Source organism: Vombatus ursinus, unplaced genomic scaffold (assembly GCF_900497805.2).
Source record: "Vombatus ursinus unplaced genomic scaffold, bare-nosed wombat genome assembly UNPS02007344.1, whole genome shotgun sequence".
Lineage (NCBI taxonomy): Eukaryota > Metazoa > Chordata > Mammalia > Diprotodontia > Vombatidae > Vombatus > Vombatus ursinus.
The window spans coordinates 5,059,406-5,082,058 of NW_020947122.1; the positions used below are offsets into that span (position 1 = coordinate 5,059,406).

The 22,653-nt window shown below is 41.5% G+C and overlaps 1 protein-coding gene across 6 annotated transcripts in view; it reads left to right on the plus strand.

The window, feature by feature from the left end:
* The window catches only part of AMOTL1 (angiomotin like 1), a 255,024-nt gene that overhangs the window by 136,189 nt on the left and 96,182 nt on the right, over positions 1-22,653 (plus strand). For all 6 annotated transcript variants that reach the window (XM_027849355.1, XM_027849356.1, XM_027849360.1 and 3 more), the window contains 2 exons: positions 10,337-10,486; positions 13,670-14,591. In XM_027849355.1, the coding sequence (XP_027705156.1) occupies positions 10,337-10,486; positions 13,670-14,591 (1,072 nt within the window). The remainder of the gene's footprint in view (positions 1-10,336; positions 10,487-13,669; positions 14,592-22,653) is intronic.

A 22,653-nucleotide genomic window follows, 5' to 3' on the forward strand; every position in this document is an offset into this window, starting at 1 on the left:
CCTAGCTAGCTATGTAGCCCAAATGCCAAACATATATTTGCCTAAAAGACTATTTTACAGAGGACTCATACAAGGCAAATGCTGTTATGGAGGTCAGAAGAGGCGATACAAGGGCACTCTCAAGGTGCTCTGAAGAGCTTTAGTATTGACTGTGTGACATAGATTCTAGCACAGGACCACACTGCATGGCATGCCCACATCAAAGAAGGCTCTGTGCTCCATGAGCAAAGCAGAATCCAAGAAGTACAAAAGAAATGTGAGACGTGCAAATCTGGAGATAGAGACATCTCCATCCCAAATGTTCACGTGAACTATTTGTGCTTGACCTGTGGTAGAGCTATCCAAGCTCATATTGGACTGATCATCTATAATTGAAACACACTGTACCTTGACCCCAACATCTGATGTCAATGGACCTTTTCTAGTGTGAACAATTTTAATAGTCATCATTTCCAGGACATCCATACTCCAGAACAGGGTATTCAGCTCCCAAGGAAAACCTCCAGGTCTAAGTTAATTCAAAAGATTTTGGTTGCTTTTATTGAACTTTGGGCCCTCTGGCACAGTATGTAAATTCCTCAGTTCTTTGAAAGGGGAAGGTCAGAGCCACCCAGTGTTTGCTGTTGTGGTTAAAGTCTGTTCTAAAATCACTGAGGGTGTTATAATTTGGGTCTGTGATTTTTCTTCACAGTGCTAGGAGGTTTATGTTACATGCATCTGGCAGGAAGTTCCTGCACTTTGGCAAAATAACACCTGGGAGATTGTTTTTGCAACTGATAGGGGCTATGATGGAGCCTCCCGACCTCCTGGAGCACTGTATCCGCTGGGAAGGAGAGAGCAAGAGCTTCATGGCCCCAGGGCAGTGGAAGGGGGAGGCAGCTGGCCAGACCTGTCTTTGACCTCCAATTTCCACTTAGTTTTAGTAGTGGAAGCTGATGGGGGAGGGGAGAGTGGTTTGCTCTGGTGCTCACTGCCATCTCAGAATCAGAGACTTAAAAGAAAACTTAGAGCCCAGTTTAACTGTATAAAAATAAAACTGGCCCCTGAAGGCTGGGGGTGATTTTTCTTTTTGCCTTCTTATTGAATGGAATAGAATAAACTCATTAAGGGCAAATGGCCTAGGGACAGCTAGATAGTAACAGGGGATAGATTCCTGGTCCTGGAACCAGGAAGACCTGAGTCCATAAGTGTCTTCAGACACTTACTAGTGTGTGTCTCTGGGCAAGGCACTTAACTTCTATTTGTCCGTTTCCTCATCTGTGAAATGGGGATAATACTAGCACCTACCTCTCAGGGTTGTTATGAAGATCAAATGAGATAATTTTTGTGAAAGGCTTAACACAGTACTTGGCACATGGTAGCTGTTATATAAATGTTAGCTAATGTTGTTTCTTTCTGTATCTCTCTTGATGGCTAACATAGTTATTAAACAGAGTAAGCACCTAGTACTTGATGAATGAATATTGATTAATCAGTCAAGAAGCATTTATTGAGCCTACATGCCAAAACACTGCTGGGAGCTAGAGATGCACAAAGACATACGTGAAACCATGCTCAAGGAGTTGATCCTCTAGTCAGAAGAGATATGTATAGATACAAGGATGTACAAAATAGGCTTAAGGTAATTCTGTAAAGAAGGCATTAGTAGCTGGAGGCATCAGACAAGGAGGGATCAAGTAGAGAAGTTGGCCTTTCATCAGAACCTTGAAGAAAATCAGAAATTCCAAGAGGTAGAGGTGAGATGCAAGTACTTTCTATGTTTGAAGCCTATTACTCAAAACTGTGTGAATTAAGCAGTTTAAATATTGTATCCTTATTTAACAGATAAAGAAACTGAGGCTGTGAGAAGCTGTGGCCTTCTTGTCATTACACAGTTAATGAGGGCAGAACTGGAATGTGGGTCTCCATTTCCAGGACTCACTTTGTTTGCAAATTATTGGTTAAAACAGAGAGGATGGTAGAGGGTGTTCTATTTAGGGAAAATAACATGTGGCAAGACTGTGTATCACATATTGCCAGGGACAGTGAGTCCTTGAGACAGGCCCACCTGTAAGTAAGTAGGGTATGTATGGGAAGTTTTGTCATACTAAGGAGGTAAGGAAGGACCAGATTATGGAAGACCTTAGAATCCAGATGGAGAAGTTGGGACTTAATATGGTAGGTTCTGGGGCGTAATTGTAAGGTTTTGAGCACTGAGGGGAACAAGATGAAAGCAATGTTTATTAATAAGGTCTAGTAGTGATATTGGGGCAATATTGGGGCAGTTAGGTGGTACAGTGGATAGAGCACTAGACCTGGAGTCAGGAGGAACTGAGTTCAAATTCACCCCCACACACTAACTGTGTGACCCTGGACAAGTCATTTAACCTTTATTTGCCTCAGTTCCTCATCTGTAAAATGGGTAGGCACTGGAGAAGGAAATGGCAAACCACTCCAATATCTTTGCCAAGAAAACCTCATGGACTTGTCCATGGGATCACAAAGAGTCAGTCAGGACTGAATGACTAAGAAACATCAAAAGCAGTAATATGCCAGACAAAATGAAGGAGACAAGAGACTTTTTCTTCCAGAGATTCTGTCTTCTAGAATTGAACAGAAAGGAGACACACTTAGAGCTGAAATAACACTGTGATACAGTGGAAAGTGCCCTGGTCTGGGAGGAACTGGGTTTAAACCCTGCCATCTGATGATTACTGCCTATGTGACTTTGAGCAAGTCAATTAGTTTTGTGTGTGTGTGTGTGTGTGTGTGTGTGTGTGTGAGTGATTCTCCTTAACTGTAAAATTAGAGGGTTAGACCAGATGGCATCTGAGGGGTCCCTTCCAGTTTTAGATCAATCTTTGATCCTAGGAAATACTCAGGGCTGTTTGCCTTTTCAGGATCTTGGAGTCAAACCAGTTAGCAGTGGGAGAGAAGGTCAGAAAAGGTCATCGGGCTATTGGGGAGTCTTTTATTTCTTCTGGCCCCCTCGGAGGTTGTCTAGAGTGCGGAAAAGTTAATTGCCTCCCTGGGTGAGAGCTTCCTTGTTGGGAGAAAGATGAGGCCCATTGTTACTATACTACTGGTGAGTAAGAAAAAAGAGCCCAGTTTGGGTAACATTGCCTAAAGGCTTCTGGGCCTGTAACAAAGAAAATAAGAGCATTGAACTGTCACAGGAAGGAAGTTTTTACTGTTTCAGAAGCAAGCCAAAAAAAAAAAAAATGATCCTAGAGAGAAAAGCCAAGTAGTCTTCATTTTGACAAAAGATAGGCAGGTTTTTCAGGGAGAGGAGGAACTTTTTTTTTTTTTTTAAATGAAATAGGATTGGTAAGTTGGCAGAAACTTGCAGCCTTTACCCTATATATTTCTAGTAGCTCCACCCCCTATCCTTTGTAAATTGCAAAATAAGCAGATATCTATTCTTCCTGCAATTCACAAACTGCTAAGAATTTGTACCAATGAAGGAAGAAAAAGGAAATTGGGGGGGGGGAGGAGCTATTCTAGGAAAAAGCCCTGGAGTCAGAGGGCCTGGCTTCAAATTCTGGGTCTGCTGATTTTTCCCCATTTGACCTTTTGAAAGGCCATTAATTTCCCTGGATATCAGTTTCCCCATCTGTAAAATGAATGCCTTGGACAAAGATGATCTCTAAGGCTTCTTCCAGCTCAGTCTGTGGTCTGGAGCCTCAGCTGCCTCTTTTGAGGCTATTCCCAACCTGTTTTCCCTTTGCTCTTGGTATGTTGCTCTTACAGACTAGAAGATATATAAGACCTCAAAGACTCAGGCCTTTGCCTTCAGCCCAGTTTAGAGGGTTTAGCTAAAGTGGGTATGGAGGCATGATGTGGAAACAGTTGTGGATTTGTAGTCAGAAGACCTTGTGTTCCATCCTCAGTTTGATTCCTTCATAATAATTATACTCTCGAATTCCTGGACTTTTCCTGAGGATGGCTTGAGATAATACACAAAGAGGACCGTATAAATATAAGCTATTAATGTATGTAAATTCAGGTGTATGAGAGGAGATATTTTAACCAAGATTTAGAGACTTTGTGAATGAGACTTGCTGAATCAACAAACTCTTTGTGAAGAGTGGGCTCTCTAACTAGGGTTGGTCTATTTCCGAGCTCTTCTCTGAACCCCTTAACTTAGAGGGACTTACTGAATGGTAGCTTTGGTACTTCTGGAGGGCATTTTAAACCCTTCTCAATCTGGCTCCGGCTTCCCTTTCTAGATTGATTTTCTATTATTCCCCTTCATGCACGCTGTACTCCAGACAAAGTGGCCTGTACATGAAATTCTATCTCCTGCTTTGGTACACAGGTTGACCCATCATACCTGGAATGCTCCTTCTTCTCATCTTTATCATTTGGAATTCCTGGCTTCCTCCCAGGCCCAGCTCAAGTGCACTTTCTGCATGAACACTTTGCTGGTCCCCCCAGGTGCCAGCCTTCTCTCCACCCTCCAATATAATTTATACTTTCTATATATTGTTTTGTCTTTGTCCTTAAATGTGTACATGTTGTGTTGCCCCCAGTAAAATGCACACTCCTTGGGAACTCCTTATGTGACTTCCGTAATACTTACTGAGTAGATAAAGTAGTTTTATCAGTGAAAATGACATTAAAGAAGATACTATCTGCTTTGCTATTGCACCCTAGGGATCTCTGTGCCTTTCCATATAACTTGCAGCTAAAAAAAATTTTCTGTACATGTAGTGTCTCTCTCTATTAGAATGTGAGTTTCTTGAAAGCAAGGACCATCTTATTTTTTTGTTTGTATATCTAGCAGTTACCATAGTGCTTTGCACATAGTGAGCATTTAATAAATGTTTTCATTCATTCATTCATTCATTCATTCATGGACAAGGGTGAAGTGGAAAACAATTCTCCCAAGTCTAGAGACCTGAGTTCAGGTCCTGGCCTCTAACAGTTATTAGTTGAGTGACCATGGACAAGTCACTTTATCTGTCCATGTCTTAGTCTCTTCATCTGTAAAATGGGGCTAATAGTACTTGCTGCCTACAGAACAAGATTGTGGTATAAGCCTGTTGTAGAGCTTTTTAATCACTATGTTAATATAAATTATTATCATATAATCAAGGAGGCAACTAATGGGTAGGGACTGAACTACATAACTTCAAAGGTCCCTTCTAACTCTGAAATCTGGTTATCATGTTTGTTGGATGCTGGCCATGCTAGGCATTGTAGAGGATACAGAAGAAGTAAAATGCAAGTTCACTGACTTCAGGGGCTTCCTTGTGCAGACTGGAGAGGTTTAAGATCTCTGAGAAGAGACATTCATGGGGTAGCCAGGACACGGTTACGATCAGGGTTTAGATTCCTAGAAGTTGGGACTTGATCTAGGCCAATGCTAAATGCTTTACAGCCGCATCTATGGTTCATGATAGGGTTCCATGAAGCGCATATGCAACTAGCTTGCTTTAAGAATAAGGGGCTGTGAGTGGAAGTGATTTCTTTAGGCCGTCTTTGGGGGTGGCATAATGCGAGTGAAATTGGAGTCAGAGGATTGGGCTTTGAATCTTGTTTGCCATTTTCTACAGTGGAAAAAGCACTGATTTTGGAGTTGGAACATCTGGGTTCACATCCTGCCCATGAAACTAACCTGCCCATTTGACCTTGGATAAATGCCTTAAGATTGACTTGGGAAGGTTTAGGGAATGTCAGAGTCCAATACTCTGTCAGAGTCCAATATGTCCAAGGAAACATAGAACTTGCAACAAGACGGTAGAACAAGCCAGTGTGAATTTAGGAAAGCTATTCACAAAATGTAGAGCGGTCAGGGAAGAATGATAGAAACAAGTCTGCTAGGAATTGGTTATACTACTGGGGCCCTGTGGGGAACGCGGTGCTTCCCCTCCAAACCAGTCAAATCTGGTGGGTTTTAATAGGTTCCTATCTGAGTCCAGCAGGATGAGGCACTGGGACAAGGAAAAGAGGAGTCTGGACGAGGGGACTGGTGCTGATTCATGTTAGTGGGCAGAGGGAAGAATCCTGGGAAATTGGAGGCTAGGGGATATTCAGAGCTAGTGAGAAAAGGGACTTTAGGCCATCACTGCTGGTCTTATGCTGACTAGGTCATTCAGCTTCCTTGTCAGACCTGGTTCGTTTAGCAGGTTCTGGAGAGGCTGTTGTACTCCCTATGGCAAATCACAAACCCCCTGGACCAAAGTCTCCTCCTCTACATAAAATGAAGGGTTCAACTAGCTAGTCTTTGAAGTTCCTTCCTTCCCTATTCAAGTCAACAAACATTATTAAGGGCCTACTATGTGCCAGGTACCTCACTAAGCTCTAGATATCTAGGATAAGCCACTTTCCCTCTTGGAGCCTCAGTTTCCTCATTTTTTTTAAATTTTTACATTTTTTTTTTTGTTTTTGGTGAAGCAGTCAGGATTAAGTGACTTGCCTAGGGTCACACAGCTAGAAAGTGTCAAGTGACTGAGGCCAGATTTGAACTCATGTCCTCCCGACTCCAAGGCCAGAGCTCTATCCACTGTACCACCTAGCTGCTCCCCTCATTTTTGAGATGAGAGAGTTGAACTTCATGACTTCTAAAATTCCTTTTCCCTTTAAATCTCTGATCCTTTGATCTCTCCCCCCTCAGTGATCTGGTGCTGCTGCTGCTGCTCATTTTTTGTTTATCCCTAGATTCAAATTCACATATGACTCTGATTTGATTTGGAGCAGTGAACCACAGTGGAGTCAGATGGAGAATTTAGTTTTCAGTAAACATGTAAATTAGTTAGTTGCCCTCCCCTCCATGTACACAGATGTTGAAAGTGATCCAAGGGCAATGGAGAAATGCATTGAGAAGACACACACACTATTACCAGTGATTGTTTTTACTTAGAAGTGGCTTAGAAAAGACATCATCTAGGACACAGCATACAACAGAGGTGTAAGGCATGCTGCCCTCAAGCGTGGCCCTGATGAGATTAATATGTAATTGGGAAATATTTAATAAAATAAATAAAAATACAACAGGATATAGAGGATGGTTTTTTTTTTGCCTCTTTTTTAAGTGAGGCAATCGGGTTTAAGTGACTTGCCCAGGGTCATACAACTAGTAAGTATAAAGTGTCTGAGGCCAGATGTGAACTCAGGTTCTCCTGATTCCAAGGCTAGAGCTCTATTCACTGTGCCACCTAGCTGCCCCTAGAGGATGTTACTATACGGCTTTCCATCCTGTGCCATAAAGTGGCTCCCATTTCTATTTGAGTCTGACATCACTCCTCTACAGGACCTGAAAAAGAGGTGGGCTGGTCATGTAAGGAGAACCAGGGCTGGCAGACAGACAACTGGCCTGCTATTGTTGATATCTATGCTACATTAAAAAAGCTAGAAGAAGACTTCTGGCATGTTGTGCAGTCCTTCAGTGGAAGTTATATGGAAAGATATGGATAAGATTCAGATCCTCACAGACATCTTTAACTCATCATGACCAAAACTGCACACATCTTTCCCCCCAAGCCCTCTCCCCTTCCTAACTTTCCTATGACTGTTGAGAATACCACCATCTTCCTGGTTAGCCAGGCTCACAATCTAGATATCACCTTTGGCTCCCCACTCTTTCTCACCTCCTATGTACAATTGGTTGCCAAGATCTGCTTATTTTACCCTCCTAACAGCTCTTGTAGATGACCCTTTCCTCTGACACTGCCCCCATCCTTGTTCAGGCTCTTATCACTTCATACTTTGATTATTGCAATAGCCTGCTGTTGTGTCTGCCAGCCTCAAATCTCTCCCCAATCCAGTCCATCCTCCACTCAGCTGTCAGAGTGATCTTCCTAAAGCATAGGTCTGACCATGTCACCCAACACACACACACACACACACACACACACACACACACACACACTCACTCGATAAACGCCAGCGGCTCCCTATCACTTTTAGTATCAAATGTTAAATACTTTGGCATTCAGAGCCCTTCATAACCTGGAACCTTTATTCTCCCCCTCTTCCAGTTTTCTTATATCTTACTCATTCCCACTGTGATCCAGTAACACCGAATGCCACACTGTTTCTTGTACATGACCCTCTTTGTCTCAGCTCTGGGCATTTTCACCAGCCTGGAATTCTTTCCCTCCTCATCCCTGCCTCCTGGCTTCTTTCAAATCCTAGCTAAAATTCGACTTTCTATAGCAGACCTCAGACCTCAGACCTCTCATAGCTCTATCTGTCCTTCTAAGATAATTTTTTTTTCAGATTTTACCCATTACACATCCTAGACACTTCTTTGTTTTCTGCCTAGGGGAAGAGTATCTGTACTCAGGTTGTATTTAATGGGATAGGATCTTATAAGTTGATGAATGAGTTAATGGATTAGAGAGTATTCCAATGACTCCCAGGGGCCTTTATATCATTTCTTATGACTAATGCTAATCACCCAAAGGAACAAATTTAAAATGGTGGCATTTCACATATAAGTGACAGGTCAGTGGAGATGATAGGGTACAGGATTTCTGGTACTCCTCACTTTGAACTTTGTACATGACAAGTTTGCCTCTTTGTGCAGTTAGCCCTGCCCACAACCAGGGTGTTAGAAAACTCCTACTGTATCTAGAAGATCACACTGAATGATTGTAATCATTTGGACTTTCCTTAAGCCTCTGACGAGAGTTCACTCCTTTCTATTGAAGATTGTCATGATACGTGGGGTATGTTGGGGCAGCTGGATGGTGAAGTGGATAGAGTGCCAGCCATGAAGTCAGGAAGACTCTCCTTCCTGCGTTCAAATCTAGCTTCAGATACTTACTAGCTGTGTGACCCCGGGCAAGTCCCTCAATCCTGTTTGCCTCAGTTTTCTCATCTGTAAAATGAGCTAGAGAAGGAAATGGCAAACTACTCCAGTATCTTTGCCAAGAAAACCCCAAATGGGGTCACGAAGAGTCAGACACAACTGGAAGGACTGAACAACAACAGAAAGGGCCTAAAAGGTCATCTTATAGGGCACATGGATGAGCAAATCAAGGTTAAGTAACTTGCTCAAATTCACACTAATTAGTAGCAGGGCCAGGACTAGTACCCAGATCTCCAGACAACAAATATAGTTCTCTAGCTTTGATGAAGCAGAGAACATTACTTGTTCTGTGAAACTGAGCAAAAGTCATTAAATTTCTCAGAACCTTGGTTTTCCTCCCCTATGGATTAATACCTATAGTACCTATTTCACATGATTGTGTTGATCAAATGATTTCATGTGCTAGAATAGGTTGGGGAAATTGAAAGCATTTTATAAATGTCAGTTACTTTTGCTAAGACAGGTGAAAAACAAATCATCAAGTAGTTTACAGAATTGATTTCAGTTTATCAAAAAACATTTATTATGTGGCCAATATATGCCAGACACTATGCTATGTACTATATAAACACAGAAGCAAAACAGTGTCTGTCCTCAAGAAGCTTACTTTTTATTAGCTGTCACTCAATATTATTCTGGCACTAATGAGAAAAATAATTTTCTTATTAATGGAATTTTCTTGTTGGGAAGAATTTTCATTGTGAGATGTACAGTGAGATTCTGTTTCCCCAGAGTAGATCATATTATCTTTTGGGGGATGGGGATGGGGTAGAAAGTGAATGTTGGACTGTAGGCTTTGCCTGAGAATGGAGCCCACCCTGTCCTGCAGAATGCTTTTGTGAACTCTGCATGTTCTTTATCAGTGTTTTTGTAGTGGTGTTTCATGTCTAGTGACTGTAGGCTTGAGGAAAATGTCACATTTAATTGGAACAGGAAATGCACCCCAGTTTGTGTGTGAAGCAGATAAACCAGAACTGAAAGGCCAGGGTTTGGCAGAGGGCCATGACCCTGGCTACACATAGCAACATGAAACTCCAAAGACTTTTGTGCACAGTGTGAATGCAAGGCTGAGTGCCTGACTCCATCCCGTGCTGGGATGTTCTCATACTAGCACATGGTCTGTTGAAATTATGGCTCCTTTCTATTTCCTTTCCTTGTTCTGAGAGGCAATTACTATTTCCCTTAAAAAATGCTACCCCCTTCCTCCTGTGCTCTGGGACTTGCTTGGGTCATTCAGAAGAGGATTTGATTTTTGTTTTGCTCTTTTGGCTGCATGGTAGGAAAGCCTCTGCCTCAGCTTCCTGTGGTTTAGGTATTGTAATTTGGGCCCCCGTGGGCCATTTTAGTGGGTGGCTGACCTTGTGATGATTTTGCATAGTAAGTCTGGAATTTTATGAATCAAAAAATAACAGAGTCAAACAAGCTTCTACTACAACTCAAATTGTTTTGGAGGAATGATTCAAAGACTGCTATTGTGAGTCATGGCAGGAAGGATGGCGGAATTTATTGGCATTAACATCTGATTTTCCTTGTTTCCAGGTCCCCTGCCTGTGTGTTGCAGTCCAAGTAGCCCGGCCCAGCTACTAGAAGACACTAGTTATCTTTTCCCAGACCTTCAGTTCTTCTCTGGGAGGCATGAAGCTTCTCCGTTGACAGTAGAGGCAGGCAGTAGCACTAGAGAAAAAGCTGGTAAGCCCCTTTTCCTTGGTGCTGGTGTTGGAAAAGCTAAGCCTTGTTCTCTTTCCCATTTTTGACTTTTCGCATGAGGTGATTTCTTCAGGTGCTCCCTTTTTCCTTTCCCCCATTTATACATTTAGAATCCTTATTTTCCTTTTCCTTAAAAAATACCTCATTTTGGTTCATATGCTATAGTAGGCAGATCTATTTTACTGTAATTTCCTGTTTTCCATTTAGGAAAGTAGGAACTTTAGTCTTTCTACTTTCTCAAGTCTTCCCTTTTTTCCCCCTCTCCTTTTTCTCCTTTCCCCTCCATTCTCCCATTTCTCTTTTTGTTTTCTTTCAATTACCAGTAGGCTTATTGGTGATTGATTTTTAACAGAAGTTCTCTAAGTATCTGAAGTTCAAAACTTTAGTTTGGTAAGAAAACAGCCTCCTTTGTCCTAAACATTGTCTGTCCCAGTGTGCCTGCTATTTCTGTAATCTCGTGTAATTCATTTGGGCATGTTTAAAGTCAACTCAGGGAAGTAGGTCTTTTGCCTTGGGCTTAATCAGTTAATCAGTATGCATGTATTAAGCACCTACTATGTTCCTTAACTATTCCAAAATCTCCATTCTATCAGACCTCAAAGAATTCCATTGGCTTCTTTTTCTGTAGAGCCATTTAGCACAGTTCCTTGGAAAAAGTTCTAGATACCGAGTCAAAAGACCTGGGTTCGAATCCCAGCTCTACCAACTTGCTTTTCGTGTGACCTTGGGCGAGTCACTTCTCCCTTGTGTCTCAGTTTCCTTGTCTGTGAAATTAGGAATATGGAGTAGATGAGTTCTAATTCCCCTTTCTAGATCTGTGTCAATGAGTCCTTTACTGGAAATCTGAACAAATCAGTTCCTTTAGCATATTTTTTTTTTTCTTAATGGAAGTTGCCTCCTGATGAAGCATTCTCACAAGTGATCTTGTGATATCTATTTTATTGTATCTTCTTTTGTTCTTTAATTTTTTCGTTGCTGTTTAAGATTTCTGATTCCTGCTTCATTCCCAGCTATCAGTGGCTTCCCTTCACCAAATTACCCTGTATTTCTTTTTTGGGTACATACTTGCATGTTTCCATGCCATCTACCCTAGGCCGGTATTCTTAACCTTTTTTTTTGTGTCTTGAACTCCTTTGCCAGACTGGTGAAACCTATGGATCCCTTCTCATAAATACATAAAAAAAGATATAGAGGATTGAAAAGGAATCCAATTACATTGAAATAGCATTATAAATTTAAAAAATAAGCTTATGGATTTCAGAGTAAGAATCTCTGCCTTACAGAACATAAGCTTCTGGAAGGCAGGGACTTGTGTAATTTCTGTCTTTGTATCCCCAGCACCAGGTTTATGTCTGGTACTTAACAAATGCTCATTAATGGATTTTCTCTCCAGTCTTATTCGTATTTTAAACTTCTTGAGGACAAGAATCACCTTTCTATTCCTCTAAGGTTCCTAGTGAAATACCTCAGACCCACTAGTTACTCAGTAAATATTTGATTAACTCCATAGTTTTCCCCTGCAGAATGTGTATTAGTCTTTCTATGAGTTGAAGTGTGAATGTGGATTGTTTAGAGGATAGTAAACAGATTAGAAAATTGCTGGTTTTTTCTTGAACACCTACACTGGTAATTAGTAGTGTCATTCTTATTATCATTGTAGCTATTACTACTGTCACTTCTTATCACTGTCACACTGTTGAGGGTGTCACTGTGTGATGCCCTCAATAGCTTACCTGATAATGCTATCATTTCCAGTAATTATAGGGCAGGCTTTTTGGTTCAAATTTTCTGTGCATAGAAAATTCATACCTGCATAGCTCTAAGCATGGCCTTATGGCCCCAGAGAATCAGGACTGGACAGTTACCCTCCCTTCAATGTCTGACAGTCTGTGACCCTTGCTTTCCTATAGGCAGAGTGAATAATTGAAAGTTCAAATGCAGAAATAATCTTCATTAAAAATTACATTTCATCATCAATCTAGCATTGCTAGGGAATAAAGTATATGGATTATTGAGTTTTCCTATCATGAGTGGCCATAGACTTTTTCTCTCTCAGTATTCCTTCTGTCTTTCCCCTTACTTTTTTTTTTTTTAGGCAGTTGGGGTTAAGTGACTTGCCCAGGGTCACACAGTTAATAAGTGTCAAGTGTTTGGTCTGAGGCTGGATTTGAACTCATATCCTCCTGACTTCAGAGCTGGTGCTCTATCTACTGTGCCACCTAGGTGCCCCTTCTTTCCCCTTACTTTCCAACCTCTATTTTTCAATGCCAGGGATTCTTACCCATTTTTTTATGTCATGGACCACTTTGAAGATCTAGTGAAGCCTATCGAGCCCTTCTCAGAATGATGTTTTTAAAGGCATAAAACAAAATAACTTATGATCTCAGGGGAAGCCAATTCTATTGAAATACAGGTGTCAAAAATATATTTTAAAAAGTTCCAAAATCCCATAGTTCCGGGCTCTGTACCAACATGGCTTTCTTACTTTTTTCTATAAGCAAGTCCTTCTCCTGATTGAATGTTTTCAAGAGCTCTCCTCAATGCCTACAATTCTCTCCTTTCTTGTCTTCACTCCCTGAATTTTCTGATTTCCTGCAAATCTTAGCTAAAATCCTATCTTCTGCAGGAAACCTTTCCTGGTCCCCCTTAAGGCTTGCACTTTCCCTCTGAGATTATATCCAATTTATCTGTATATATGTTGTTTGAACATAATTTTTTGCATGTTTAGGGATCTTTTGCCATCCTTTTTTTGTAACCCTAATCCTTACCATAGTACCTGGCATACAACAGGTGCTCAATAAATGCTTGTTGACTTGATTTGACTTGACTATACTGTTACTGGATATTTCCAGCTAGTATCCTCGGTCCACTGAAAATGGGGACAAACTTGAAAGTTACCCATTGGAACCCAAGAACCTAGCTTATGAAGGCAATAATTTTAATTTTATATGTTTGGACATGAGTCACCAATTCTGCTATGTGTTTGTAGCGGTTTTTTTCATTCCTCAAAAACCTTTTTTGGGTTACTTCAAGGTTTGCAGTGGTGTTCCAGGTAACTGAGGGTCATTGACAGTATAGCTAAAATGTTACCCTCTAGGCAAAAAATACACACTGATATCCACCCTTTTCTATAAATGCCTGACCTTTTCTCCTCATTTTTTCCAGTTGAGGACGCCTTTTGTAACTTCTACTCCCCAACTTTCCTGAGGATCTCAGAGGTGGAGATGAGAGGTTCAGAGGATGGGGCAGCTGGCACAGTGTTACAGCGGTTGATCCAGGAACAGCTCAGGTATGGCACCCCAACTGAGAACATGAATCTGCTGGCCATTCAGCACCAGGCCACCGGGAGCGCGGGACCGTCCAACAGTACGACAAGCACCCTTTCTTCCACGGAAAACCTCGCTCAAGAAGACCCACAAATGGTCCACCAGTCAGCACGGCAGGAACCTCAGGGCCAAGAACATCAGGTGGACAATACGGTGATGGAGAAACAGGTCCGGTCCACTCAGCCTCAGCAGAACAATGAGGAGCTGCCGACTTATGAGGAGGCCAAGGCCCAGTCACAGTTCTTCAGGGGGCAGCAGCAGCAACAGCAGCAGGGGGCTGTCGCTCATGGCTACTATGTGCCCACTACAACTAGTCAGAAGTCCCGGACTGAAGGGAGGCCCACAGTGAATCGGGCCAATAGTGGCCAGGCTCATAAGGATGATGCCCTCAAGGAACTCAAGCAGGGCCATGTCCGATCTCTCAGTGAGAGAATCATGCAGCTGTCACTGGAGAGGAACGGGGCTAAGCAACATCTCCCTAGCTCAGGGAATGGTAAAGGGTTTAAGGCCGGCGGGGGACCTCCCCCAGCCCAGCCTGCAGGCAAAGTGATGGACCCACGAGGCCCTCCACCTGAATATCCCTTCAAGGCTAAGCCGATGATGTCCCCAATCAGCAAGACCCAGGAACATGGGCTCTTTTACAATGACCAACACCCTGGGATGATCCATGAGATGGTCAAACCCTACCCGCCTCCTCAGCCAGCAAGAACAGAAGTTGCTGTCGTGAGGTATCAGCCACCCCCAGAGTATGGGGTAACAAGGTGATTATGGGGTATCTGGGTTACTATTGTCAATTTCCATTTCCATTATTTTCAGTAAATGTTTTTAGTTTACAGGATGTTAGAGGCCAACTTCCCTATTTTTTTTTTTAACAAATGAGCAACCTGAGAAAGAGTAGGTGACTTTATACAGGGGAGTTAAGTAGCAGAGGCAGAATTCAAATCCAGGTCCTCTGAACTCTAAATCCAACATGCTTTTCATTGTAGCATTCAGTGGATATCTATCTTGTAGGATAGTGTGTGATTTGCTCAGTGGGTATGGTGGTAACCTCTGGTAGTATCCTGCTACCTCTGGGAACTCTGAATGGTTGTCTGACAAGGCAAGACTTTTCCTCAATAGCTGAAATAGGCCAAACCTGCCGGAATGGATTGCTGAGGTAAGTTATGGTATCATGGGCCCATAGGGTCATTAAAAAACTTGGAAGGGACCTCAAGTATCATCTAGCCTAATTTCCTCATTTTACCATGAGGAAACTGAGTCCCAGGAAGTTTGAAGGACTTACATATAGTAAGACTTTTAAAGGATTTACTATATAGGATTGTAAATAAACTTCAGAAGTAAGATTTGAACCTGTATCCTCTGACTGCAGAACCAATGTAGTTCCACTGTTCTTCTGTTAATTTTAAATGAAAGGATAGATCCTCTCCTCCTGGAGAGGATCACAGGATACAAGAACATTAGTGCTAAAAGACACCTTATACATCATTCAGTTCTATTCCCTCATTTTAATGAGGCCGTGGATACTCAGAGAAACTAAATGACTTCTCCAAGACTACTCAGCTAAATAGTGAGGGAAAGGCTCGTGGTATAGGATAGGATACATGACTTGGAATCAAGAAGACCTAAGTCCGCACTCTGCCTTAGACACTTACTAGCTGTGAGACCTTGGGCATGCCAACCTCTGTTTGCCTCAGTTTCCTCAGTGCTGGACTCCATGGATCCTTCCTGCTTTTAATCTATGATCCTAGTAACAGGTCCAAACTGATCTGCAGGGCTCTTGACTCCCAGGAGAATATTCCTTCTACTGCAGACTTTACACTCTATTTTTCTCTCTTTGCTAGTGTCTTCCCCACTTCCCCCACTTACCTTGTGTATATTTTTACACATTTATTTATAGACATGTTTTCTCCCCCGCTAGAATGTCAGCTTCTTGAGGGCAGGCACTGTTTCATTTCTGTCTTTGTATCCCCAGGACTTAGCATGGTTCCTGACACATAGTAGGCATTTAATCAGTACTTGCTGATTGGTTGGCTGTAGAAGAGTATAGAAATAATTTGATACATCTTTGATATTTTATAGATTTAGGAAAGGCTAAGAAAGTTAAGTGATTGATCCAAGGTCATGCAGCTAATGGCAAAGTCAAGGCTCCTTGGCTCCTTGCCTTGACCCTTATCCCATTTCCCTGCAGACCCTTTCTAGGCCTCACAGCCTAGTCTGTAGGGGCTTCTGGGTGACTTCCTAAATTTCTCTGCTGTCCCAGCCCCAAGAGAGATTCCCAGATCTTCCCTTAGGAAGCCTCCTGGGATTTGAAGAGATATACATTATACTTCTCATTACTGAGTTCTCATCTTGCTGGGACACAAGAGGAGATAGGTTCTATGAAAATAATATTGTCATAAACCAAATTGCCTCAGACTAACTAATAAGGTCAAATGCTATCTGAGTTATATGTTAATGGGCTTTCAAAGAGGACCAAAGGATCAATTGGGAAATCATTTTGGACTGAAATGTAGTTATGCTTAGATATAGGGTATTTGGGAAGGAGGGAATGACCACACATGAATGCATGCATGTGTGTGTGTCATGTGAGGAGAAGGACAAAAGTGTTGTTTTGGCCTACTTTGTTAAACAACATTGAGAAAACAACATTGTGCAAGTAGAAACTTGACCTAAACCTTGATAAATGAGGTGCTGGATTGAACAGCAGCATGGTGTATTGGATAGAGTGTTGGATTTGACCTCAGGTCTTCTTGAACTCGATCTTGCCCCTTAACACTTGCTAGCTATAGTACTGTGTACAAGTCACATGACCACTCTGAGTTTCAGGTTTTCCATGTACAAAATGGGTGTGATAATACTTAGATTACAGGACTATTGTAAAGTTTTATGTAAATGTTGGCTATTTCTTTCTTTATTATTTTATTTATTTTTCCTTTCAAACTGAGTTTTCGGAGAGTAAAATTGAGGCACTAAAAAAATCATTTTAGTCATAAATAATAACCAACATTTTATATGTGTATGTATATATATATATATATGTGTATGTATACATATATATGGGGAGAGAGAGAGAGAGAGAGAGAGAGAGAGAAAGAGAGAGAGTGAGAGAAAGAGAGAGACAGAGAGAGAGGGAGAATGCTTACTATGTGCCAGGCACCATTTTAAGAACCTTATAATCATTGTCTCATTTGATCTTCACAACAACCCTGGAAGCAGGGGCTATTGTTATCTCTATTTTACAATTGAGGAAACTGAGACATATAAAGGTTAAGTGATTTGCCCAGGGTCACACAACTAGTAAATGTCTGGGGCCAGATTTGAATTCAGATCTAATCCTGTCTCCAGGATTGGTGCTCTATTCACTGTACTACCTAGCTGTCCCTAGTATTCTGTCTACCTATTTGCCTTTCAAACTAAAAAAGCTTGATTCTACCCCCTGTGGTGATGAAACTGGGTTTATGAAACACAGGATTCTCTCCCCTTCTTCCATAGAAGAAATCTCTGTGTAGGCCTGTTGTCCATGCCTGTCATGGCCATGTAAACTGAAGTGGGTGTCACTGAAGTTATTGGGATGAATATGTTAAAACAGTGATTCTGTTCCATGGTGCAATGGAGAGAATACTGGATTTGAGTGGAGGGGGAGGATCAGAAGACCTGAGTTCATATTTCAGCTTTACCTGTATGACTTTGGGCAGGTCACTTCCCCTCAGTTGCCTCATCTGAAGAATGAGGAATTCAGACTAGATGATGTTATCTCTGAGGCACCTTCTAGTTCCAAAACCATGATCTGTTTTCATCATGGGGGCTATCAGAATGCTTTTCTACAGTGTTTCATAATATTGACTAGTAAGCAGCATGAGTAAACTACCTGCCACCAATAAGGGGGCTAATTCTCTCTGAAAATGGGAACATGCAAGTTTTGTTGGACAATACTAAAGGTGTCAAGAAGGAGGCCTTTCTTTCCTTCTGTTGTGTGACTTCCCTGAGATGAAAAGGAAAAATGAATTCAATGGCTAACCAGTTGGATAGCATTTTTTAAAGTCAGTATCTTCCTCACTCATATCCTTGGGTTTTCATTAAGTTGCTTAAGTTGTATTAAAAGAAACTGTGCAGTTCAGCTTAGCATAATGTCATGGTTGGTCAGGGATGCTTTGCATTTTCCTTAATTATTCACTTCAGTTCAGCCTCAAGTGCTTGACAGTGTGACTATAACGTGGTTGAATTAAATCTTTCACTTTGAAGATGATTGAAAAATGTTTCCTCTAACTCAACTCTGCTATTTTGAATTCAGTAAGGGTTGGAGATGAGAGGTACTGTAGTGTAGTAGGCAGAGGGCTGTCCTTGGAACAGATGACAGATGCCCAGAATCAAAGAAGACCTGAGCTCAAGACCTACCATGACAACTTCCAGCTGTGTGGCTATGGACAAGCCCTTTAAATTTTCTGCCCCAGAAAAACTTTTAAGATTGCATTACTGAAGGCTTGTTCATCTGAATCAGTAGATAAAGTAAGTTTACATCTTATGAGTTTCCTATACCATTGAAATAATAGACCTGAACCCAACCCTCCCCCGCAAAAAGGAAGGACTGTTGTAGAGAAGATGGTAAGCCAAAAGTTTTGCTTGTCATAATTCATTACTTTTCTAGTTAACTGGAGGAGGGGAGAAAGGGAGTAGAAAAGGGAATACCTATAGAGGAAAAACAAAGAGAGGGGAGAAACATTTCAAAGTCTATCAAGTGATTTGTTGGAAAGTGTAATTTGTGGGAAAGTTATGACTTTAAAAATTTAAATTAAATGTGTGAGGAGTTTGGATTAGTCTGTGACGTGATTACCAGGTTTGGCAGCTAGATTGACAAGACAGAGCCAAACACCTTTGATATTACAGACAGGCTATTGAGGTAAGGGGCTCCAGAGCTCAAAGACTTCTTTGTAAGCCTTCCTATGGCCAGCCAGAATGGCTCCAGTCAGGCAGCCCTTTGCCAACTGTATAAACAAAGTAGCATCCACACGGACCCTGGTTTTAGACTCAGTTAACTTAGCAGGAACTCAGTTGGATGGGTCCAAAACCATCTGTGTTTGATGGACTAGGGAGCTGCCTTTGATGGTAGACTCACGGATGTCTCCTTTGAATTCCACCAGTGTATCCTCTGGGCTTTGAGGTTTGGTTATGGAATAGTTTATCGTTAATAGTAATGGCTCAGTAACTCCCCATAGGCTGTTAAGTAAATAGATGTTAGACTGTGCCAGGGTCAGAAATGGAGGAGTGAAATTGTCCGGCACATCTCCCTGCTTCCTGTATGGATGTAGTTAATGTTTAAATAGTTTTGTCCAGCATCATTTTGTCATTTTAAACGAGTCAAGTAACTGAACTCTCACTGCTTCTTCCCTAGACAGTCCTTGTAGTCTTTAATTTAGTGAAAGGAGCTAGGACTGATGCATTCTGCTCCTAGCCACTGACAGGCTGTGGTTAATAAATCCACCTACCCACTCACCCACCCACTCCATTGGAAAATGGAGATGCTGTTGCAACTTCCTTAGATGTTTGGTTGAGGTCTTTTGAAAGGATCAGGCCATATTCGTTACAGTTTTTTTTTGTTGTTGTTGTTCAGTTGGGGAGGAAGAAAGGTGAGGGAGAGAGAAGAAATCCTTGCTAATTAAAAAAAAGAAAACATGTCGGTGGGCTTGTGTTACTGTTACTAATGAGGCCTACCTCGGTCGTCTTTAGCTGCCATGTCCTAGGCATTTGATTCTGACCGGTCATCATGCTACAGTCATAGCTTTTAGTGGCATTGGAAAGGCCTACCAACATACTAAGCAAAGGAGGATGGCCAGAAACTCTAGGGAAAGTTAAATAAGGTCAATAAGCATTTATTAAGTTACAACTATATTCTAGGCACTGTGTTAAATGCTGGAGGAACAGAGAGAGGTGAAAACAGTGTCTGCTGTGAAGGAGACCACAGTTTAATAATAGGGGAGGCAGTATGCAAATAGCCATGTACAGACAAAATGCATTCAGGATAATTGGAGCTAATTAATAGAGGGAAGGCACCAGAATTAAGGGGATTAGGAAAGGCTTCCAGTAGATCATGGAGAAAGTGTCAGAGTATTCCATTTACCCTCAGATCTCTGCCAGTCTGAAATGTGGAACCAAAACATATTAGTTAGAAGGGATCCTCAAGATCATTTATTAGAATCAGAGACCTAAGACTGGAAAGGACCTGAGAGGGAGTCCAAGCCCCTCATTTCCCACATGAAGAAACTGAGGCACAGAGAATTTAAGTGACCTCAAGAACACAAATGGGGAAGTTGCAAAGCCAAGATGGCCGGTCAAGTCATCTTTCTTCTCCTGCTTAGTGGAGGGTGGCAGTGGAGGTGGATGTGGATGATGAATAGAAGGAAGGGCTAGACGACTTGGAGGAAATGACACGGTGGATCATTGAAAATTGTCCTAAATGAAGCACATCTTGACGCAGGAGTTTTCTGTGCCCTGGCAGAAGTGTTTGCATTTTATCCATGCTGTCTGCACTGATTCATGGCCAGGTGGCTCCAATATGTTTCAATTTGTCTGCTGACCACAGCTCCTGATTCTTCAGCTGGGGCGTTTGCTGTCTAGTCTAAGTGTGGATTTTTTAAATAGTCCAAAAAGAACCAAATTCTGATGGGGGCATCTAGGTGGCCCAGTGGATAAAGTGCCAGGAAGACCTGAATTCAAATTCAGTCTTAGATGTATGTACTAGCTGCAAGTCCCTTAACTTGTTTTCCTCACTTTCCTTATTTGTAAAATGGGATTGTTGTGAGAATCCTTTGTAAAGCACTTAGCACAGTGCCTGGCACATAGTAAGCACCATATTACTTGTTACTTGTTTGTTGTTCAGTTGTGTCCTACTCTTCACGGCCCCATTTGGGGTTTTCTTGGCATTTACGCTGGAGCGATTTGCCATTTCCTTCTCCAGCCCATTTTACAGGTGAGGAAACTGAGGCAAACAGAGTTAAATGACTTGCCCCAGGTCACACAGCTAGTAAGTGTCTGAGGCCAGATTTAAACTAAGGAAGATGAAAGAGTCTTCTGGACTTTAGGCCCCGCACTCTGTCCATTTCACCACCTAGCTGCCCCGAAGTGCTATATAAATGTTAGCTCTTTTTATTTAAAATGTTGAGCACAGTACCTGGCTATACAAACATTAGCTATTATTATTAGTTATTATTATTACTTCCCCAAATCCTTGGAGTGTTTCCCCCTATACTTAGTTATTAATAGCTCACATCTGTAGAGTAACACTAGATTTAGTCATAAGGCCTGGGTTTGAGACCCAGCTGACCCCTTCTAATTATGTGACTGTGGGCAGGTCACCTTCACCTCTTTGAGACTCATTTTCTTTATCTGTAAAATGAGGATAATAATACTTGCATTCATAAGGGACTTGTGCGAATAAAATGAGATAATTATGTAGAACCCTTTGTTAACCCTAAAATTCTACAATTGATACATATCAGTTCTTATGATGACTCACCACTACCATTTACACTTCATCGCCTCATTTTAGTTTGGAGACGACCCAAGCTCTCCACACCATTTTAGGGCAAGTTCTGACAGGTCATATGAAGCTATACAGGCAATGGACTGCGTGTCTGTTGCCAGAGGACCAGCACAGCCAAGTTGAGAGATGCTCATTATTAGATGGGCGACTGGGTGATGAGATTTTGTTTTTGTTTTTGTTTTACCACAATAATTCTGTAGTGAAAGAACGTCTACTCACATGGTCATGGAGGGGGTGTATGAGCTGCACCTGTGGGAGGGTGTTCTCACAATGTCAGAATCACGGGTCTTTCAGTATTTATGAGGTTGGTGATGACATCTAAGATTTTTATTAGATAGTAAGCTTCTTCAAAGTGAGGACTGGGTGTTCTTTATCTTTATATCACCCTCCCCCATAGCTTACTCTCTGCATTGCACATAGTTGGTATTTAATGCTTATTTTCGAATAATAAGTGTGAATGTTTAGAATTAGTCACTTGTTTTGCAGGAAAAACACTCAAGTTTTTGCCCATAGTGGTGGTGGTGGTAGTGGTGGTAGAAGAAAAAAAATTGGGTGAGAATCATGGCCAAAGAAAATCTCCTCTGGTCAAGAAGACCTCATGAAAAGAGGCTCCATATGTCTATAAATACCATTCTCCTAAAATGGTACATTAAATAGTTCTCTTTCTGCCTTCTGAGCCTGTTTGAACATGTCTTCTCCAGTTCCTTTATCAAGTGAATCTTGTTGAGGCTTGCTGAGTCAGCAGAAGGGGATTTTGATGGGCTGCTTGTTCCTAAGTGGAAAAGGTGATGATAACCTTTATTTCAATTTTTTGTTTGTAAAGGCATTAGGTTGATTTTAATTTTGGATAGATATACCTTAAAGAACATAAAATAAAAAAAAAAATTTGGACTTATTCACAACTGAGCCAGCCTGAACAAAAGTTGGCAAAAAAGGTGTCCTGAATTTTCTTCTTTGGAATGGGTGCCTTTTTTACCTTTCTTATCACAGGAAAGAACCCAGCCATTCACTGGCATCATAATTATCACAAATTAGTATAGTTAGCTTTCAGCTGAACATTAGAAAGTACATGCAGGGCTGATTATTTTAAAACTTATTTATATTTGGCTTTAGAAAGCATTCAATGTTTTTCCCCCAGAAGCTTTATCTTTCTAATTATGTTTTGCATAGGCTAGTAGTAAAATTAATTGGAATTCACTGAGAACATTTTAACTGACATACATGGATGTGTGTGTGTGTCTGTGTGTGTGTGTGTGTGTGTGTGTGTGTGTGTGTGTGTGTGTGTG